At 36.8% G+C, this 16,647-nt stretch overlaps 1 protein-coding gene across 2 annotated transcripts in view; it reads right to left on the bottom strand.

The window, feature by feature from the left end:
- Positions 1–16,647, bottom strand: part of CDH13 (cadherin 13) — a 446,793-nt gene that overhangs the window by 221,600 nt on the left and 208,546 nt on the right. For both annotated transcript variants that reach the window (XM_005428754.2, XM_031063408.1), the window contains exon 5: positions 14,900–15,052. In XM_005428754.2, the coding sequence (XP_005428811.1) occupies positions 14,900–15,052 (153 nt within the window). The remainder of the gene's footprint in view (positions 1–14,899; positions 15,053–16,647) is intronic.

The following is a 16,647-nucleotide window of genomic DNA, read 5'->3' on the forward strand; positions in this document are numbered from 1 at the left end:
AGAAAAGAAAAGAAAAGAAAAGAAAAGAAAAGAAAAGAAAAGAAAAGAAAAGAAAAGAAAAGAAAAGAAAAGAAAAGAAAAGAAAAGAAAAGAAAAGAAAAGAAAAGAAAAGAAAAGAAAAGAAAAGAAAAGAAAAGAAAAGAAAAGAAAAGAAAAGAAAAGAAAAGAAAAGAAAAGAAAAGAAAAGAAAAGAAAAGAAAAGAAAAGAAAAGAAAAGAAAAGAAAAGAAAAGAAAAGAAAAGAAAAGAAAAGAAAAGAAAAGAAAAGAAAAGAAAAGAAAAGAAAAGAAAAGAAAAGAAAAGAAAAGAAAAGAAAAGAAAAGAAAAGAAAAGAAAAGAAAAGAAAAGAAAAGAAAAGAAAAGAAAAGAAAAGAAAAGAAAAGAAAAGAAAAGAAAAGAAAAGAAAAGAAAAGAAAAGAAAAGAAAAGAAAAGAAAAGAAAAGAAAAGAAAAGAAAAGAAAAGAAAAGAAAAGAAAAGAAAAGAAAAGAAAAGAAAAGAAAAGAAAAGAAAAGAAAAGAAAAGAAAAGAAAAGAAAAGAAAAGAAAAGAAAAGAAAAGAAAAGAAAAGAAAAGAAAAGAAAAGAAAAGAAAAGAAAAGAAAAGAAAAGAAAAGAAAAGAAAAGAAAAGAAAAGAAAAGAAAAGAAAAGAAAAGAAAAGAAAAGAAAAGAAAAGAAAAGAAAAGAAAAGAAAAGAAAAGAAAAGAAAAGAAAAGAAAAGAAAAGAAAAGAAAAGAAAAGAAAAGAAAAGAAAAGAAAAGAAAAGAAAAGAAAAGAAAAGAAAAGAAAAGAAAAGAAAAGAAAAGAAAAGAAAAGAAAAGAAAAGAAAAGAAAAGAAAAGAAAAGAAAAGAAAAGAAAAGAAAAGAAAAGAAAAGAAAAGAAAAGAAAAGAAAAGAAAAGAAAAGAAAAGAAAAGAAAAGAAAAGAAAAGAAAAGAAAAGAAAAGAAAAGAAAAGAAAAGAAAAGAAAAGAAAAGAAAAGAAAAGAAAAGAAAAGAAAAGAAAAGAAAAGAAAAGAAAAGAAAAGAAAAGAAAAGAAAAGAAAAGAAAAGAAAAGAAAAGAAAAGAAAAGAAAAGAAAAGAAAAGAAAAGAAAAGAAAAGAAAAGAAAAGAAAAGAAAAGAAAAGAAAAGAAAAGAAAAGAAAAGAAAAGAAAAGAAAAGAAAAGAAAAGAAAAGAAAAGAAAAGAAAAGAAAAGAAAAGAAAAGAAAAGAAAAGAAAAGAAAAGAAAAGAAAAGAAAAGAAAAGAAAAGAAAAGAAAAGAAAAGAAAAGAAAAGAAAAGAAAAGAAAAGAAAAGAAAAGAAAAGAAAAGAAAAGAAAAGAAAAGAAAAGAAAAGAAAAGAAAAGAAAAGAAAAGAAAAGAAAAGAAAAGAAAAGAAAAGAAAAGAAAAGAAAAGAAAAGAAAAGAAAAGAAAAGAAAAGAAAAGAAAAGAAAAGAAAAGAAAAGAAAAGAAAAGAAAAGAAAAGAAAAGAAAAGAAAAGAAAAGAAAAGAAAAGAAAAGAAAAGAAAAGAAAAGAAAAGAAAAGAAAAGAAAAGAAAAGAAAAGAAAAGAAAAGAAAAGAAAAGAAAAGAAAAGAAAAGAAAAGAAAAGAAAAGAAAAGAAAAGAAAAGAAAAGAAAAGAAAAGAAAAGAAAAGAAAAGAAAAGAAAAGAAAAGAAAAGAAAAGAAAAGAAAAGAAAAGAAAAGAAAAGAAAAGAAAAGAAAAGAAAAGAAAAGAAAAGAAAAGAAAAGAAAAGAAAAGAAAAGAAAAGAAAAGAAAAGAAAAGAAAAGAAAAGAAAAGAAAAGAAAGGAAAAGAAAGGAAAAGAAAAGAAAAGAAAGGAAAAGAAAGGAAAAGAAAAGAAAGGAAAAGAAAGGAAATTTCCAAGAAATTGAAATTTGAGGGAAGGGAAGGGAAGGGAAGGGAAGGGAAGGGAAGGGAAGGGAAGGGAAGGGAAGGGAAGGGAAGGAAAGGAAAGGAAAGGAAAGGAAAGGAAAGGAAAGGAAAGGAAAGGAAAGGAAAGGAAAGGAAAGGAAAGGAAAGGAAAGGAAAGGAAAGGAAAGGAAAGGAAAGGAAAGGAAAGGAAAGGAAAGGAAAGGAAAGGAAAGGAAAGGAAAGGAAAGGAAAGGAAAGGAAAGGAAAGGAAAGGAAAGGAAAGGAAAGGAAAGGAAAGGAAAGGAAAGGAAAGGAAAGGAAAGGAAAGGAAAGGAAAGGAAAGGAAAGGAAAGGAAAGGAAAGGAAAGGAAAGGAAAGGAAAGGAAAGGAAAGGAAAGGAAGAAATTTTCACTATCATAAGAGAAGCTTCTGGCCCAAATGCAAAGGTTTATGCCTGACAACTATCCTGAGTCTGTTATATCAAAATATATATCAATAACCTGTAAATAGAAACTGCAATTTAATATACAGTGCCCATATTGTCATTTTAAATACTTTGAGCTGAACCTATTGGGAAAAAAAAATCGTTATATGTTACTGATGGCATTTGTAGGTAATTATGTTCCCTGAATCACATCATCAGTATTTTCTAAAATCAATGGAATTCCCTCTTTATGCTGAAGAACTGAAAAAAAAAAAATACACCTTTTCTGTTTAGTAATTGCTAATAATCTAAGATATTGATTTACAAACAGAAAAAAAAAAGGTTATTGAAAACAGTTTTTATTCATAATACAAACCTGGTCAAATCCTGTAATCTGACTGCTACGTTTTGAGCAAATGACTTGAAGCCTAACAGATACGATTTTGCCTTTAATTGTAATTTTAATTCAGAATTCAACTAATCAATTCACTAATCCCACTGACAGGAATTTAGGAGACAACTTGCCTTCCATATATCAGCCTGGCTAGATGAGCCAGGAATTGACATGGGAAATTATTTATATGCTTGCATCTACAAGTTCAAAGCATGTGGCAGAGGTAGTGAGCACAGCACTGATCAAAGCTCCCAGGGAAGAAATGAAATTAAATGCTTATCCTCAAACACCTGCATCCCTTTAAAGCAAATCTCTAATAAATATATTGCACATATCAATTGCACACAGGCTGAACAGGAGCTGGAGATCACTATCATTGGATGACTCAGTACCTAGAAATTAATAGTGACTGCTAATTTTGCAATTTAGACCTGGCAGAATGCAGGGTGTCTTTCAAATTGAGGCACTGTTGAGATGTTAAAGGGCACAAATGAGTTAGAGTCTCCCAATTGTGCAGTGACACATCTGTGTCCCAGCAAGCTGGGGGACAAGTGATGCCTTGTGAGGGCTGACCTTGAACAGAGGCTGGTCAGAACTGAAGAATAAAGCAGGGATTTATTAAAAGGATCTCCTCCATGGATCCACCTTGGACAGCACAAGAGCCCAGCCAGGGCTGCTCCCAAGATGAACCAAAATGGTCCCAAAATGAACCCAAGATGAACCAAAATGGTCCCAGAATGAACCCAAGATGAACCAAAATGGTCCCAAAATGCACGAGCGCTCCCGGGGTCTCTCCCTTGGATCAGTTCTGCTCCATTTGCATCTTGCAGTTCATTGTCCCATTCCAGCTTTAGCCCAGGCAGTCCCACCCTGCTTGTTTTTCTCTCTCCAGCCCACGGTGTTTGTGCTCTTGGGGCCGAGATTTGGATCATTTGTCCTTGGTGCCCAGCTGGAGCAGGAATTGTTTTGTCTCCCTGCTCTGTGCACAGAGCTCACCATCCCCTGATGTGAACCCCAGACCCACACACTAAAGCAGCACAGAATGTGAAAAATAGAAAAGCTCAAAACCTGAGGCATCAGAAGGTAGTGAGATGTCTGGAGAACCAGGTCTCCTGAGGCCAGAACCATCACAGGCTGTGCTTTTCTTTGCTGGGTTTGTGGACAGCAATTCCACAGTTCCTTCCGGTCATTGCCACTCACACTCAGCACAGCCATGAGCATCCCAAGATACCAACTCAGGAACACTTCAGGCCCAACACATACCAAAATTGCTGGTTTTCCACCAAATTTCTGTTGGAAGCTCTAGATTTTTGGCTTGACAAAGACTGCAACTCTTTCTGAGGGAAAAGCTTCAGTTTCTGGGAATAAGAATCCCTGAGGGAAATCAGGCCCTCCCAGAAGGAGAGAGCATCCCACTGATCACAGGGAAACTGGAAGTTCATGAGAACTGAGAAAGAGAGTAAGGCATTCTGCCACAGCAAATGTCCTCTTTAGAGGGGAAAATAGAAAATACAATAAAGTTTCAGAGCATTTGGGCAATACATGTGATTTTTAGAACAATTTCTTTATCCATTTTTTGTCCTCTCCACTATGTTTCCTTAGCAGCAAGGAAAAAAATGGGAGTTTTTTACAGGTTGTTTTAGACAACAAGAAAAATTGGTAGTTTAAAACTGTCATGATTTTCCTCCCTCTTAGTAATTTCTAAATAGTAAATCTAATCCTGTTATTTTACATTATTATTACTCTATTAAATCTTCTGAATCTAACAGAAATGTGACTTTAGTACATTGCTTTATTTGTTCCCATCCACAAATAAAATCTGTACTCTGTATATGAAAACAGATCACCTGTTTTATGGATACATAATGCATTTAAGAAATATATATAATAACAGAGCTTTAAATAGATAATAAGTATTTTCAATTCCTTACATTCAGATACCTGAATTGCCAGTGTGTAAAATAAATATTAAGAGTAATGTTAAGAGCAGAGGCTGTGAAGAATTCTGCTAAGATGAACTGTCTCTGCTTTGCAAATTTAAACTGCAGATGCAGATGGAGAGCAGGGTACAGCACATCACACTTGTTAATAACAAAACTAGAAGAAATAATTTGTATTTCTCCAGGTTTCCCACGCAGAAACCATTTCAGATGGAGGTTTTCTGGCTCCACACCACCTGCCCCAATATTTCCCCCCCCTTTCCCCCTCAGTCCCAACTGGACTCTGATGTTCTTTTATGTTTTAGTGTTGAACTTGACAAGAGTTTGAAACAGACCATTTCCCAGCCCTGGCAGACAAAATAGTTTGGACAAAATGTTTTGAAGGTTAAAAAAATCAGAGAAAAAAAATGTCCTTATGGGGTGACCTCAAAGGGTCAGGATTCCAGTGACTGTCCTTGAAACCTTCCAGTCTCACACCTGCACAAGAGATTTTGCCAGCAGCTACTGGGAATTGTTCTATTCTTTACAGAAAAGGTGCAAAACCCCTGAAAACAAAAGATCCACCATGAGTCGAAACATATGGTGCTCTACATGAACCCATATCAGCAAATTATCTCTTGAAAGTTCCTAAACTAAAGTCACGTCTCCTGTTAATGAGCTACTAGAGCAGGAAAAATAAACCAAGACACTTACATAAATGTAGCTTAATTTTAAGGAATTTGTCTAATTAAGAAATAATTAGTTATGACCTGAGTAAACAAGGATAAATACAGCAAGGCTTTTGTCATTTACATGCAAATAAGATCACGGCAAAGTAAAATTTCCATAATATTAGAAGTCTCCTCATGAGTGTTCTCTAAATATTTATAACTAAATTCCTTCAACCTCTCTCACTCGTTTGCTCTAATGCAGTGAAACAGATCTAAAGAAAGAAAACTGTGAACACAGAAGAATCACCTGTTTCCATCAAAAACAGCTAATAAAGGAAAAAAGAGGAATTCTCTTTTTGCACACACTGCTTTTCTTGCAGTGTGCAGTGTTGCAAACTTACATTCTTATGAGTTTCATCACAGTTAGTGGTTTTTCTGAACTTCCACCTATCAAGTCCTGTCCTATTTTCATTTTAAAGAATTAAATACCTAACTGCCAAAAAGAATTCCAGAGTTCAGATGTTGTGGATCAAAAAATCTCCCCCCGCAACAGAAACCAGGTTAGAAGGATGCACTTAGGGTTTATGAAATCATACATTTGTGTTTGTGCAGTGACATGATTTTGGGCATATTTAAAGGTATTTAGTCAATGAATAGCAAAAAAGCAGCTGGAACACACAGATGTGCAGCAGAGTGATGTGCAGCTATATTTTCTTAAAATGGACAAGTATATAAATTAATCTCTTATTGCTTGCTTGGTGAAAGTATCAGTCGGAACTGTATTAAAAAATCATTTTATTTCTTGCAAACACCTGTTCACCTGTGACACCAGGGGAAAATGGGTTTTATTTCTGCTCCTGCAGCATCTGTGGGCTGAGCTGCAGCTGCAGGGCCCAGTGGTGCCCCCAAGGCTCAGAGCTGCAGGAATTCCAGCAGAGTGGTAGCAGCTGAGAGATTCTGGGCTGTGGGAGACACAACCCACAAAGGGTTCTCGTTTCATTTCCACAGACCAAACTATGGAATGTCACTGTCACCCACCCACATCTGCCTCAGCCCTGGGCTGGGATGCAGATGACTCCCTGCAGTGGACATAAAATACAGCAGTCCAAAACTTTGGAGGGCACCTGGCCAGTTGGATCCTGGACTCCAATCTTCTGTTATTTTTTAATTTCTTTTTCCAGCACATGGTAATTTTTGTATCATTTCAATAATGGAGACCCCCATGGTCCACAGTGTTATTTTTCCTCACAATATTTTAGGGACATGTTAAAAATACTTAACTATGAACAGGCTGTGTTTGGGATCCTATGAAAGTGCTGAATTATATTAGGACTCCTAAAGCTTGGTGTATAAAAGAACAGATACCAAAAGATTGGATTTTGAAGATAACTGCACATTCAACTGAGCAAAGATATTTAAATTTTCTCACTTGTAGCCTAATTCCCTCTAATGATGTTACAGTAACTCACTGAGTCCACAAATGCTTGAAGCATCCCTATTTCTTAATTTTGTACAAATTCTTTTCACAAATTTTGCAAGAATATAGTAATAAATTAAAATTTACCTCTGCATTAAAATTAAAAACCTGCAGAGTGCTTTTGCCCCAAACACATGCAGATACAGTTTTAAAATAATGACCCATTACCCTAAAATAATTCTACAGAGATCAGGCTTTAAACTCACAGTTCTGAAGCCACAGAACTAATTATTATATCAGATGTTCTGTGCTCACTTTTGAGCAGACCACAGTTCCAGGGCTGACAGAACTAGGTATTGGAATTACTTGAATAAACTAAATGCTAGCAATTTGCAGATAATCACACAATTATTCAATTAATACCCATAAGCTGATGGAGGAGCTGAAGGTATTAACATGGGAACAAAGTTCCATTTTCCACTGAAATTTTCTTAGCATAAGATATTTACAGCCTGGACTATTTCACCAAAATTGCAGAAATGTTTAAGTCCTGTAGTAAGCAATGTGAATTCAAAGATTTCTGCAACTCAGGGTTTTAAAGGGATTTATTTATGGGCACAGCTGATCAGAATGGATGAAGCAGCACAGCTTTTGCAAAGACAGTGGAAAGGTTCTACACAAAACCCAAACAAATTTGTGCTCAGATGATGGTTGTGGGTTCCCCTTGCAACTTGATTTATAAAGAGCAGAAAGCAGGTCAGGGTGTGAACAAGGAAATGCAGAGTGTAGGAAAAGTGGAAGTGAATGACATAAAACACCAAGATGGGGAGTAAAATGTTGTGGAATGAAGTTAAAAATGCAAGGGGAAAAGAGCAAGAAGGTGGAAAATGAAAAGAAGATGGCAGGAAAGGATAAGACAGGTAATGTGGTTTTCTTCAGGTCCATAAAGAACAAGAGGTCAGAAAGGAGGCAGCAGCTCCTCTTGCTGCACACAGGGAATTATTGACAACAATATAATGAATTCATTGTGTCAGTTCTTAAGCAAGTGAAAAAGAAAAGGAAAAAATAAACTTATCACAGACCACACCTGTCTTGTTTATAAACAGAAGCTATAGATAGACATTTCCAGCTTCAGGATATAGCCATAGAAATCAAGGTCTTTGCAGCAATTAGAACATTAAGATTCTGAATTTTGAATAAATATCTGAATAAGACAGAATTGTTTCTGTGTTGTGAGGAGCAAGAGATGTGGAGGTTTGAGCAGCCAAACTTCAAAAATGTCTGTATTACATTCTGAAGGTTACTGATGGATGACAAAAAAACTTATTACTAAATTAGCAAGCAAGGCCAGACCTTCAAGACTTTGTCTTGAGCCACAGGACAGGTGCTCTGTGCCAAAATTCCCACTGCAACACTTCTGCACTCTCTAGCAAAGGATCAGGAAATTCAGAATTTGAGCAGTTTACCAGAAAAGCAAACAAACCAAAACTTACACCTAATAAGAGATGAAAAAAGATCCCCCTTGCCATTCATAAAGACAAGAATAATAATTTCTATTTAACACATGGTTGGTTGTGTGTCAGGCTGGTTCAAGAAAGGTTTATGAGCAGATAAAGATTTCCTACCCAAGTAGGAAAAACATCAACAAGAAAAAAGAGATATTTCCATATTTCCACTGAACTCCTAAGATTCCTTCCTTTCCTGCAGGAAAACACAAGTTCTGAGGAAAGGGCAAAATGTTTTCCTGGATATTGTTGTTGTACCCAGAACAGTGAGGCCTCAGCAAGGTATTTTGAGAGTTATTTTAATACTAACAGGGAAAAGAAACAAATAAACCAACCATGCTAAACAGAAAAGAAGCATTATGATTACTTTTAAATGCCTTAAAATGCAATTAATATATAATAACAAAAACAGCAAAGAAGTATCATGATGACTTTTAAATGCCTTGAAATGCAATTAACATATAATAACAAAAGTGGTTTCATAGATAATTAACATAATATGACAAAAAATGTTATTAGTCTCCTTGCATTTTACTGAACACATCATTATTCTTTCTGGGAGTGTTCTATTAGAAAATAATTTTTAAAAAATCAACAAAACAACACACAAAAACCTATAAAACTTAACCATCATGCAAATAAATTTAATGTCATTTGTTACTGTCTCAATAAACTTACATTTTCCCAAAGTTCCGACTGCATTTCCACTCTCCCATTCCTCAATAAGAAAATACTCATTTTTCCTGGTCTTTGGAAAGTGTGTTATTCCTAGCATGGAAATCCAAGCCCACTGCCTTAGAAGTTATAAACAAAGCTTTGCTGATTTCTCCTTTTTACAGAATTCCCCTCTATTCCAGCTACAAATGACACGCCAGGGCTGTTGAACAGCAGGGATGGCAAAGCCAGGCAAGCAGTCAGAGCTCAGAATAAACAAATGCCCTCCAACAAAACCAACTGTTGACTTTTGCAGGCTTTCCCCAGAAATAAAATGAGGATGTTACTGCCTTCTGAAAGGAATCACAGCTCCCTGCTGATATCTCATAACATTAGGAGGTATTGATTTACATACAGTATTTATTGAACAGAATATTGCCGGTAAAAATGAACAAGATGTGGTAAATTACAGTGTTCATACAGAATATTTTGTTTCACTGAGACAAAATAAGCAACAATGACATGAATTTTAGCTTCACTTCTTGTCAGATTTTCTCTTTATGCCATAAACCAACTTTGGGAGAGAAATATTTCCAGTAGCTGGAAATCCCATTTCCATCCTAGCTGCACAAGCAATTCTGTAAATCATAGTTTTAAGAAATGTGACTCCACTTAAAATTTATATGCTCAAGTATCTGATTTATGCCTACAGTTCTGGTGATCACCTTGGTTTTCACCTTGGTAAACAATCAATGCCAGAAAGTTTCCCATGAATTCAGGAGTCTGCCCATATGGACCTCATTGAAGGATCCAGGCTTTTGCTTCTGCTGGGTTTGTTTTTGCCTCCAGGGTTTTTTTTTGTTTTGGTCCTTTCTGAATTTACCTGGAGGCCCAACATGTGAGCACATTGATGAATATCTATGTAAACTCAGCAATATGAAGGAAAAAACATTTCTCTCCTACATATAACATGCAAAACAGGCTACAGAGTTCTTTTCCCCTGACAGAATTTTCAGCTGTATTTCAGTTGATCTGACTGCAGCTCATGTAGATAAATAATTCTCTATCTGATTAATAATTATATTTTATACTTCCACAAGAGCTCTTTTTTCTTTTTACAGTCAAATTTTCTTTCATTTCCCTTTTGCTAAATAGTCAGGATTCCTCCCTGAAACTTTGAACTCTGCCATTACTCCACGATTTTTTGATGTAACAGATGCAATTTGAAATCACCAGTATTTTAACAGGTTTGGTCTGTGCATTAACGATTCTTTAATTAAATCAAGTGCATTTTACTGCAATTTACATCTCTACAAGACCAAACTTCTTGGCATGAAAGACTGAGTGCCTTCCTTTTTTTGGGATATTAGTAGGAGATGACTGGGGTCTGACACTTCCCATCAGCTGGTTCCAGCTCAGAACAGAGCAGATCAGTTCCACTCCAGACAAATCTGCCTGTGCAGATAACCAGGATTAAATGCATTTTTACTTTTTTTTTGAAGTTAGAAGCAAATGTGTGATTTTCCTTTTGAAAGAGCAGCCTGTTTCTGCGTGCTGTCCATAGATCTCCAGCCAGCATCAGCAGAGATTCAGCATCAGGGGATGATAAATCATCCCAAAAAGGATGTGGCTGCACTAAAATGGACTTACACAGACGAGAAATTCCTTCTCCTGCACAGATAAATTACAGCCATTCACTTCCAGGGTTTTGCTGCAGCAACACTTCCCTTATCTGCAAAAATGCATTAAAGCACTCACAAATCTTCCCCACAAAATGCTCCTCAGCACCTGACCAAGCTGGTTTTCCTCATCATTGTGAAACATTTCCATTGTTTGTTCCTTATTAAACAGGGAAATGGAGCCCATTAGGGCTGCAGCCTCACCCTCAACTGGGACTCAGCCCTGTGTGCCTAAAGTGAGGCAGTTCACAGCACAGAGCTGCTGATGGGTCTGGAATCTTTGCCCTCCTCTCAGCCTACATGTCAGCCAGCATATAGAGACAATTCTTCACAGAACTGCCCACTCCCATTTTGCTTTTCAGCCCTGTTAACATAAGTTTTCTAAATATCTCAGTCTGTCACTTCCAGTTGCAAGGCATCCTTTCAAAGAAGCGTCATCTGCCATTATGAAAAAAGCTGAGGGCTGATTTCACACCTCTGATTGTCAAGGATTTTTTTTGAAAGCAAATAAATCTCTTTAACTTAAAAAAATAATTAAAACTAACTCTTCATTAGCAGTTCAAATTGCCTAGGTAAATTTGGTCACAGCTCTAATTGGCACACAGTTTTATCGAGCTGTTTCATTTCATGCTTGCAGAGGATCACCTTCTGATTATTTCATTTCCACAGACATTTGTTGCCTTTCAACGATGGCAGCACCCTTTAAAAGCTTGAGTCCCAGCTGGAACAGCCCAGTGGCACTTTGCCACTGATGCTTTAGGGGCTGCAGGACAGGATTTCACTGCTGCAGGGATTCTGAGCAGTGGGAAGTGATGGGGACTGAGCTGCTGCAACTGGAGGCTCTGTCCTGTACCCAGGGAATGCCTAATCCCAAATCTCATGCATGAACAATAAAAAAATAATGGAATATTTTTGCCAGTTCTTCTGGACCCACCTAATTTGGAGTAAAGAACAGAGTTCTTGTAACTTGGAAACTTTTTGTCATCTTGCCAGTCGCAATCAACCTCCACAACTCTTCCTGCTTTTCTTTGCATTCTGCCTATAAATACATTACCCAGGTAAATGTGAGGTTTTAAAAATGAACCCAGGGGTTTTAATTAACAGATTACCCCATAATCACTGGTTTTCAGACTTCCATTTTCACTGGCCCTCTGTTTGACCTTTTGTTTCCTAATTCATTGGGGTTTTATCAACACTGAGCACAAGTAGCCTTCCAGCTTTATTGCAATGCTTTTGCTCTGTTATCACATCTCTTTACAGAAACACTTGATATTTATTTTCTTTTCTTTTTTTTTTTTTTTTTGCTCAAGGAAAGAACTGAAAAGTCACTAATATTTCTGCTTTGCTGGAATCAGAAAACACTATGGGTCTGAAGTGGACTCTGAATTTCTAGAAAATCCCCACCAATCTCCTTCATCTGTTTTTCCACATCTGCGTTTTCCAATAGCAAATAAACTATTATTAATAAAAAATAAACTATTTGTCATTGTCTGAAATTTCTGACTTAGTCTGATTTATTCAAATCTCAAGAGGAAACCAAATATGCTTGAGAGCAAATTTATACAATGCAACACCTTTTGCTCCCACTAAATAGGGGCTCTGGGCTCCCTCTTATCTCACCAGCCCAGAAGCAATTCCACAACGTGCCCAGAGCCTGCCTAAGCCCCTCTTCAGAGCATCATTCAGCAGTTTTGTCAACAAGCTCCAGCAAGCCCCGAAGTAAAACCATTCCATGTAAATCCATGGGTGTACTCTGACCTGCAGAATTCCTATCAGGATGCTCTTTAACAAAGCTTTCCAGGAGAAAAAGGAGTTGCTACACAATTTTCTAACACAGTTTTTCTTTGCTGGGTGTAACATCATCCCTGACTCCTCCTGCTCCACAAGCAGCTTTCACTTCAAACTGGAGCTGACTGACATTCCTCGGGCTTCAAGAATACAAACCACAAAGTTCCACAGGAAATAAACTCATAAACCAAGTGGATTAATAAGATTATTTCAGAGGGTGAGGGTGGTGTCATTAATACGAGCTGCCTTACATTCCTCTTGCCAGTTTGAATTCCTTTGCTAAAAACCAAATTTTAAACTCATCTGAAAACAACTTCCACACAAATGAGCTTCACTGAAAAGACTGCCAGGCCCTGACCCTCAGACAGATGTTTTCACTCTATTTTGAAATATTTTCTAACTTTTACTAGAAATAAAATACTTAAACTGTAGAAAGAAGAGATTAACACAAACAATGAAGAAAGTAGTTTGTGTAGAGTTTGATACTCTCTAATTTAATCATGTCCTCTAGTTATGAATCCAGACAACTCCTACAAGTTTTTCAGCATTCAGGAGAAAAAGGGCAGCAAACCCAAATTTTCAAACATTCAGTGAAAAAAAAATTAACAGATTAATTATTCTTAGCTAATTTAAACATTCTGAGGCAGTAAAATCTGCAAATTTCTATGAAATGCTGTGATCATGAAAGATCTGGTTTGTGACCTATTCGCATTTTTCAATTCTTACCCCTGGAGCACACATGCACTAAGTGCAGGAAATAAATCAGTGCTCAGGCAGAGCATCCCTGAGCACAGCTGAAGGACTCAAACAGATTTTATCTTTTCATCCTTCTCCCACCTCTGATTACACACTTGATATTCTGATGGTTTGCAAGAAACTGGTATTTATTCACAATGATCTCTTCTTTACTCGTCTGCATTTTGTTTTGAATTTTTCCTTTCAGAACCACAGTGCTGGGCAGAGGAAGCTCAAACAAAACCAGAAAACGCTTCTTTGAGAGAAATTGAAGGATATTTCAGATTATTCACCTTTCAGTGTACCAAGGAAATCAGGGAGAAAATCCTGTTGTCCTCCTGACTCCATGACAACATCTTTATTGGAAAATAATGGGCTGGATTTGAGACAGAGTGAGCAGGTTGAGGGTTCTCCTTCAGAACATTCCAACCCCAGTTTGGGTGAGCTGCTGAGCAGAGTGCAGGATAACAGCTCAGGAAGCACCAAAGCCTCTCAGGCTGTACATTCACATTGCTCATTGCTCACCTGCTGGATGGCATTTTTTGTGCATAACTTACATTGCTTCAAAGAGCCTCCTCTAGGGAAATGGGTTTGTCTTAATTTAAGTGTGTCTTTTGCCAGATCAGATATGAGGGCCATTTGTGGCTTGCTGCATTAAGTTGAAAAGTCTACTATGATTTTCCAGGAGAAAAAAATATTCAAGGTTTATATGCAACGCATTAAAGTGGAAATCCACTGATAAAATAAGAAACAGCTGGCAAATGAAGACAAGGAACAACGTTAAAAAGAGAAACTGCAATGTTTTTCTTGCAAGGAGGACGTCAGCAACTCCCATAAATCCTGTGCAAGTGCTTAACACACATTTCACTGCAGCCCCAGATAGGAAGGAGATGTTTACGTGTTGAAAACCAGCATATGGTAAATTTTAGCAGTGCTGGTTGAGCAGTAGGACCCATCACCAAACTGGGAAACTCTCCCAGAGGAGGAAGGAAACAGCACTGGAGGTAAAAATGGTGATAATTACACTGCAGGAGATGAAAATGAGGGTCAGGGATGGCAACCAGGACTGTCCCCAAGCCTGTGTCCCACAGGGGGAGGGCACCTTGTGCTCCCTCTGCCAGAGAGGGAGACAATCCCTGTGGGGGGACATGAAAGGCAGCATGCACTGAGCACTTGGAATTCTGCTGCTCCTCTGGATCAGCATAGCCAGAGACACGTTCTGTGAGTGCACATTCCCAGGGCTGGATGGAAAACATGAATTGACAGGTCCTCTGTTTATTTTATACATTTTGGGCCAAGGTGGGGCAGTTGTTTTGCCCCACCTTGGCCCAAAGGAAATCATTTGTTGGGTATTCAATGGAGAGAAACATTTCTATTGACAAGGACAAGAATCTTTAGCAAGATCTTTGTAACTGATGTACATTTCATATGTAACATTTTCATATAATCAGAATCTTCTTTATCTCTATCAAAGACACCCACTACTAGAAATGGAGTTCAATGGTAATTTCCATGGACCATTTGACAATAAAAATGTATAATTCTGTACTACCATAGTGACAACTTCCCCAAAAGATCTTCCTTTGTCCAAACAAAATTTTCTATTCAGAAATCAAATGCATACACAACATTCAGACAGCATTTCCACTGAAGATAAATGACAAAAAGTCCATGCAGAAAGCAGACAAATTTCAATTGTGTGAAAAACATACACGTTTACCATTTCCAATGGTTCTTGAAATTTCCTATCACAGTGGCTGCAATTGAGTCTTCAATTTAGCCGCAGATCTTTCAGGAGCAAATGCACATTCAGAAAATGCTCGCTATCAACACAGGGCAGAGATGTTATCTCTGAGTACTCACCTCATAACTGGCAATCGCTTCTCGATCAAGGGTTCGGGTCACCGAGACGTCCCCGTTCATCTCATTGATTCTAAAAATTCCTTTTGGGTCTTGATCTACTCCCTTCCCAGAGAGACGAAACTTCACTCCCTCTGTCCCTTCGCTTCTGATGACCTGCATGGCAGGAAACAAGAGATGGGCCACGTTGTAAAATCTTTTAAACTCATCCTAAAGCCACACAAGTCATTTCGGTCTTTCAACTAATGCTGAGCTGTGTTCCCTGCCAATAAAATGTAATGATAAAATATGATTTCAATCATTCATGAGACACTGTGCAATTTTTGTGTTAAACCCTGGGAAAGCTACTCATGTTCTTGGCCAGTTCCTATCTTATCTTTAGTGTCTTCAATTTCACTACTTAAAGTTTCTGTTATTCCACCACTGAATTCACTCTATGCCTAGAATTTGACATTTCATGTAATGCCATTTCTTCTTTTTAGTTAAATTGATAGAACAGCTACAAACTTGCAAAAAAAAAGCATATTGTATTGATTGCCAAGATGCACTCTTATTTCACAACAACCCTTACCATACCAGAGAACTATCATACAGTATTTTATTAGTCATTGTGAAGTCATTACACATTACTTTCAGGTTGGGTTTTTTTTCCCCCCCAGTTCACTTTCAAACTCTTCCTTTCCCAGGATTTTAAATCAAGGGGAAAAACCCTGCATGAAAATATCAGAATATCCTGCCCAAAATACCCCGGAGTTAGCTGGAATTAGTCCACTTTCCAAATTCCTACTTATGTATATACACACACCCCTGAGTGTGTGGCAACTCCTTATTACTATCACCTTATTTTGCCATGAGAACAAAATCCTTAAAAATTCGATTTCATGGCAACCTCCCATTAGTGACAGTAACATTTACCAACCTGCAGAGCCACACTTATATGTCACTTATAAGCTACACACTTTGCAAATTTGTATTTGTACACTAGAATCTGAGGGATTATAAACTAATCTTGCCCTTTAAGGCTGACAATCTTGCCAAACCATTTCTTCCCTCTGCTATTCTGTGTTCTTTTGTTTCTAGCACTTTCATATTGCTGATTTCCGCAGAAACATTAAGTCAAAAATTTATATTCTGGTCTGAATTACGGCTCAGGAAGAGGAAGGGAGAAAGTGGCCTTAGAAAGCTGGATCTTCTCCAATTTTGAGATAATAAGTATGCAGGGTGTTTAATAATGTCCCTGAGGAAATAAATGTTTGCTGCCCTATTGCTGTGGGTTGGGCAATGCTGGTTTGCAGATTACTGGGCAGTGAGATTTTGACTTAACTCCATAATCATTGTTCCTTTATTTTAATTGAGAAAAAATTGCCACGAGTTAGGAAATCAGCATTTTCACAGATAAAGTTTTGCTTTCCAAACCCTTTGGGGAAGGGAGACATTTCAAAGTAAAAACCTGTTTCGCCTCTTTTTTTCTCCCTCCTTCCAACACTCAGAAACACTAATGGTTGAAGTTTTCTTCCTGTGTATTTTTGAGTAAGTCACGACAAAACACAGAGGCAGACAACACTGCAGGTGACAAAGGGGCAAAGTCACTTTGAGACTTCTGGTTTGGTGATGAAACTGACACTTAATGGCTCCTACTGAAAAGTTACCTGCTGTTCAGGTCATTTTTGGACCAATTTCTGATATTTTTACATCAAGCCTAAAAATACAAGTTTTCCTTAACATAATGCTATGCTATTTTGCAATGTCAT

The sequence above is a fragment of the Geospiza fortis genome, unplaced genomic scaffold (genome assembly GCF_000277835.1).
Source record: "Geospiza fortis unplaced genomic scaffold, GeoFor_1.0 scaffold1081, whole genome shotgun sequence".
Lineage (NCBI taxonomy): Eukaryota > Metazoa > Chordata > Aves > Passeriformes > Thraupidae > Geospiza > Geospiza fortis.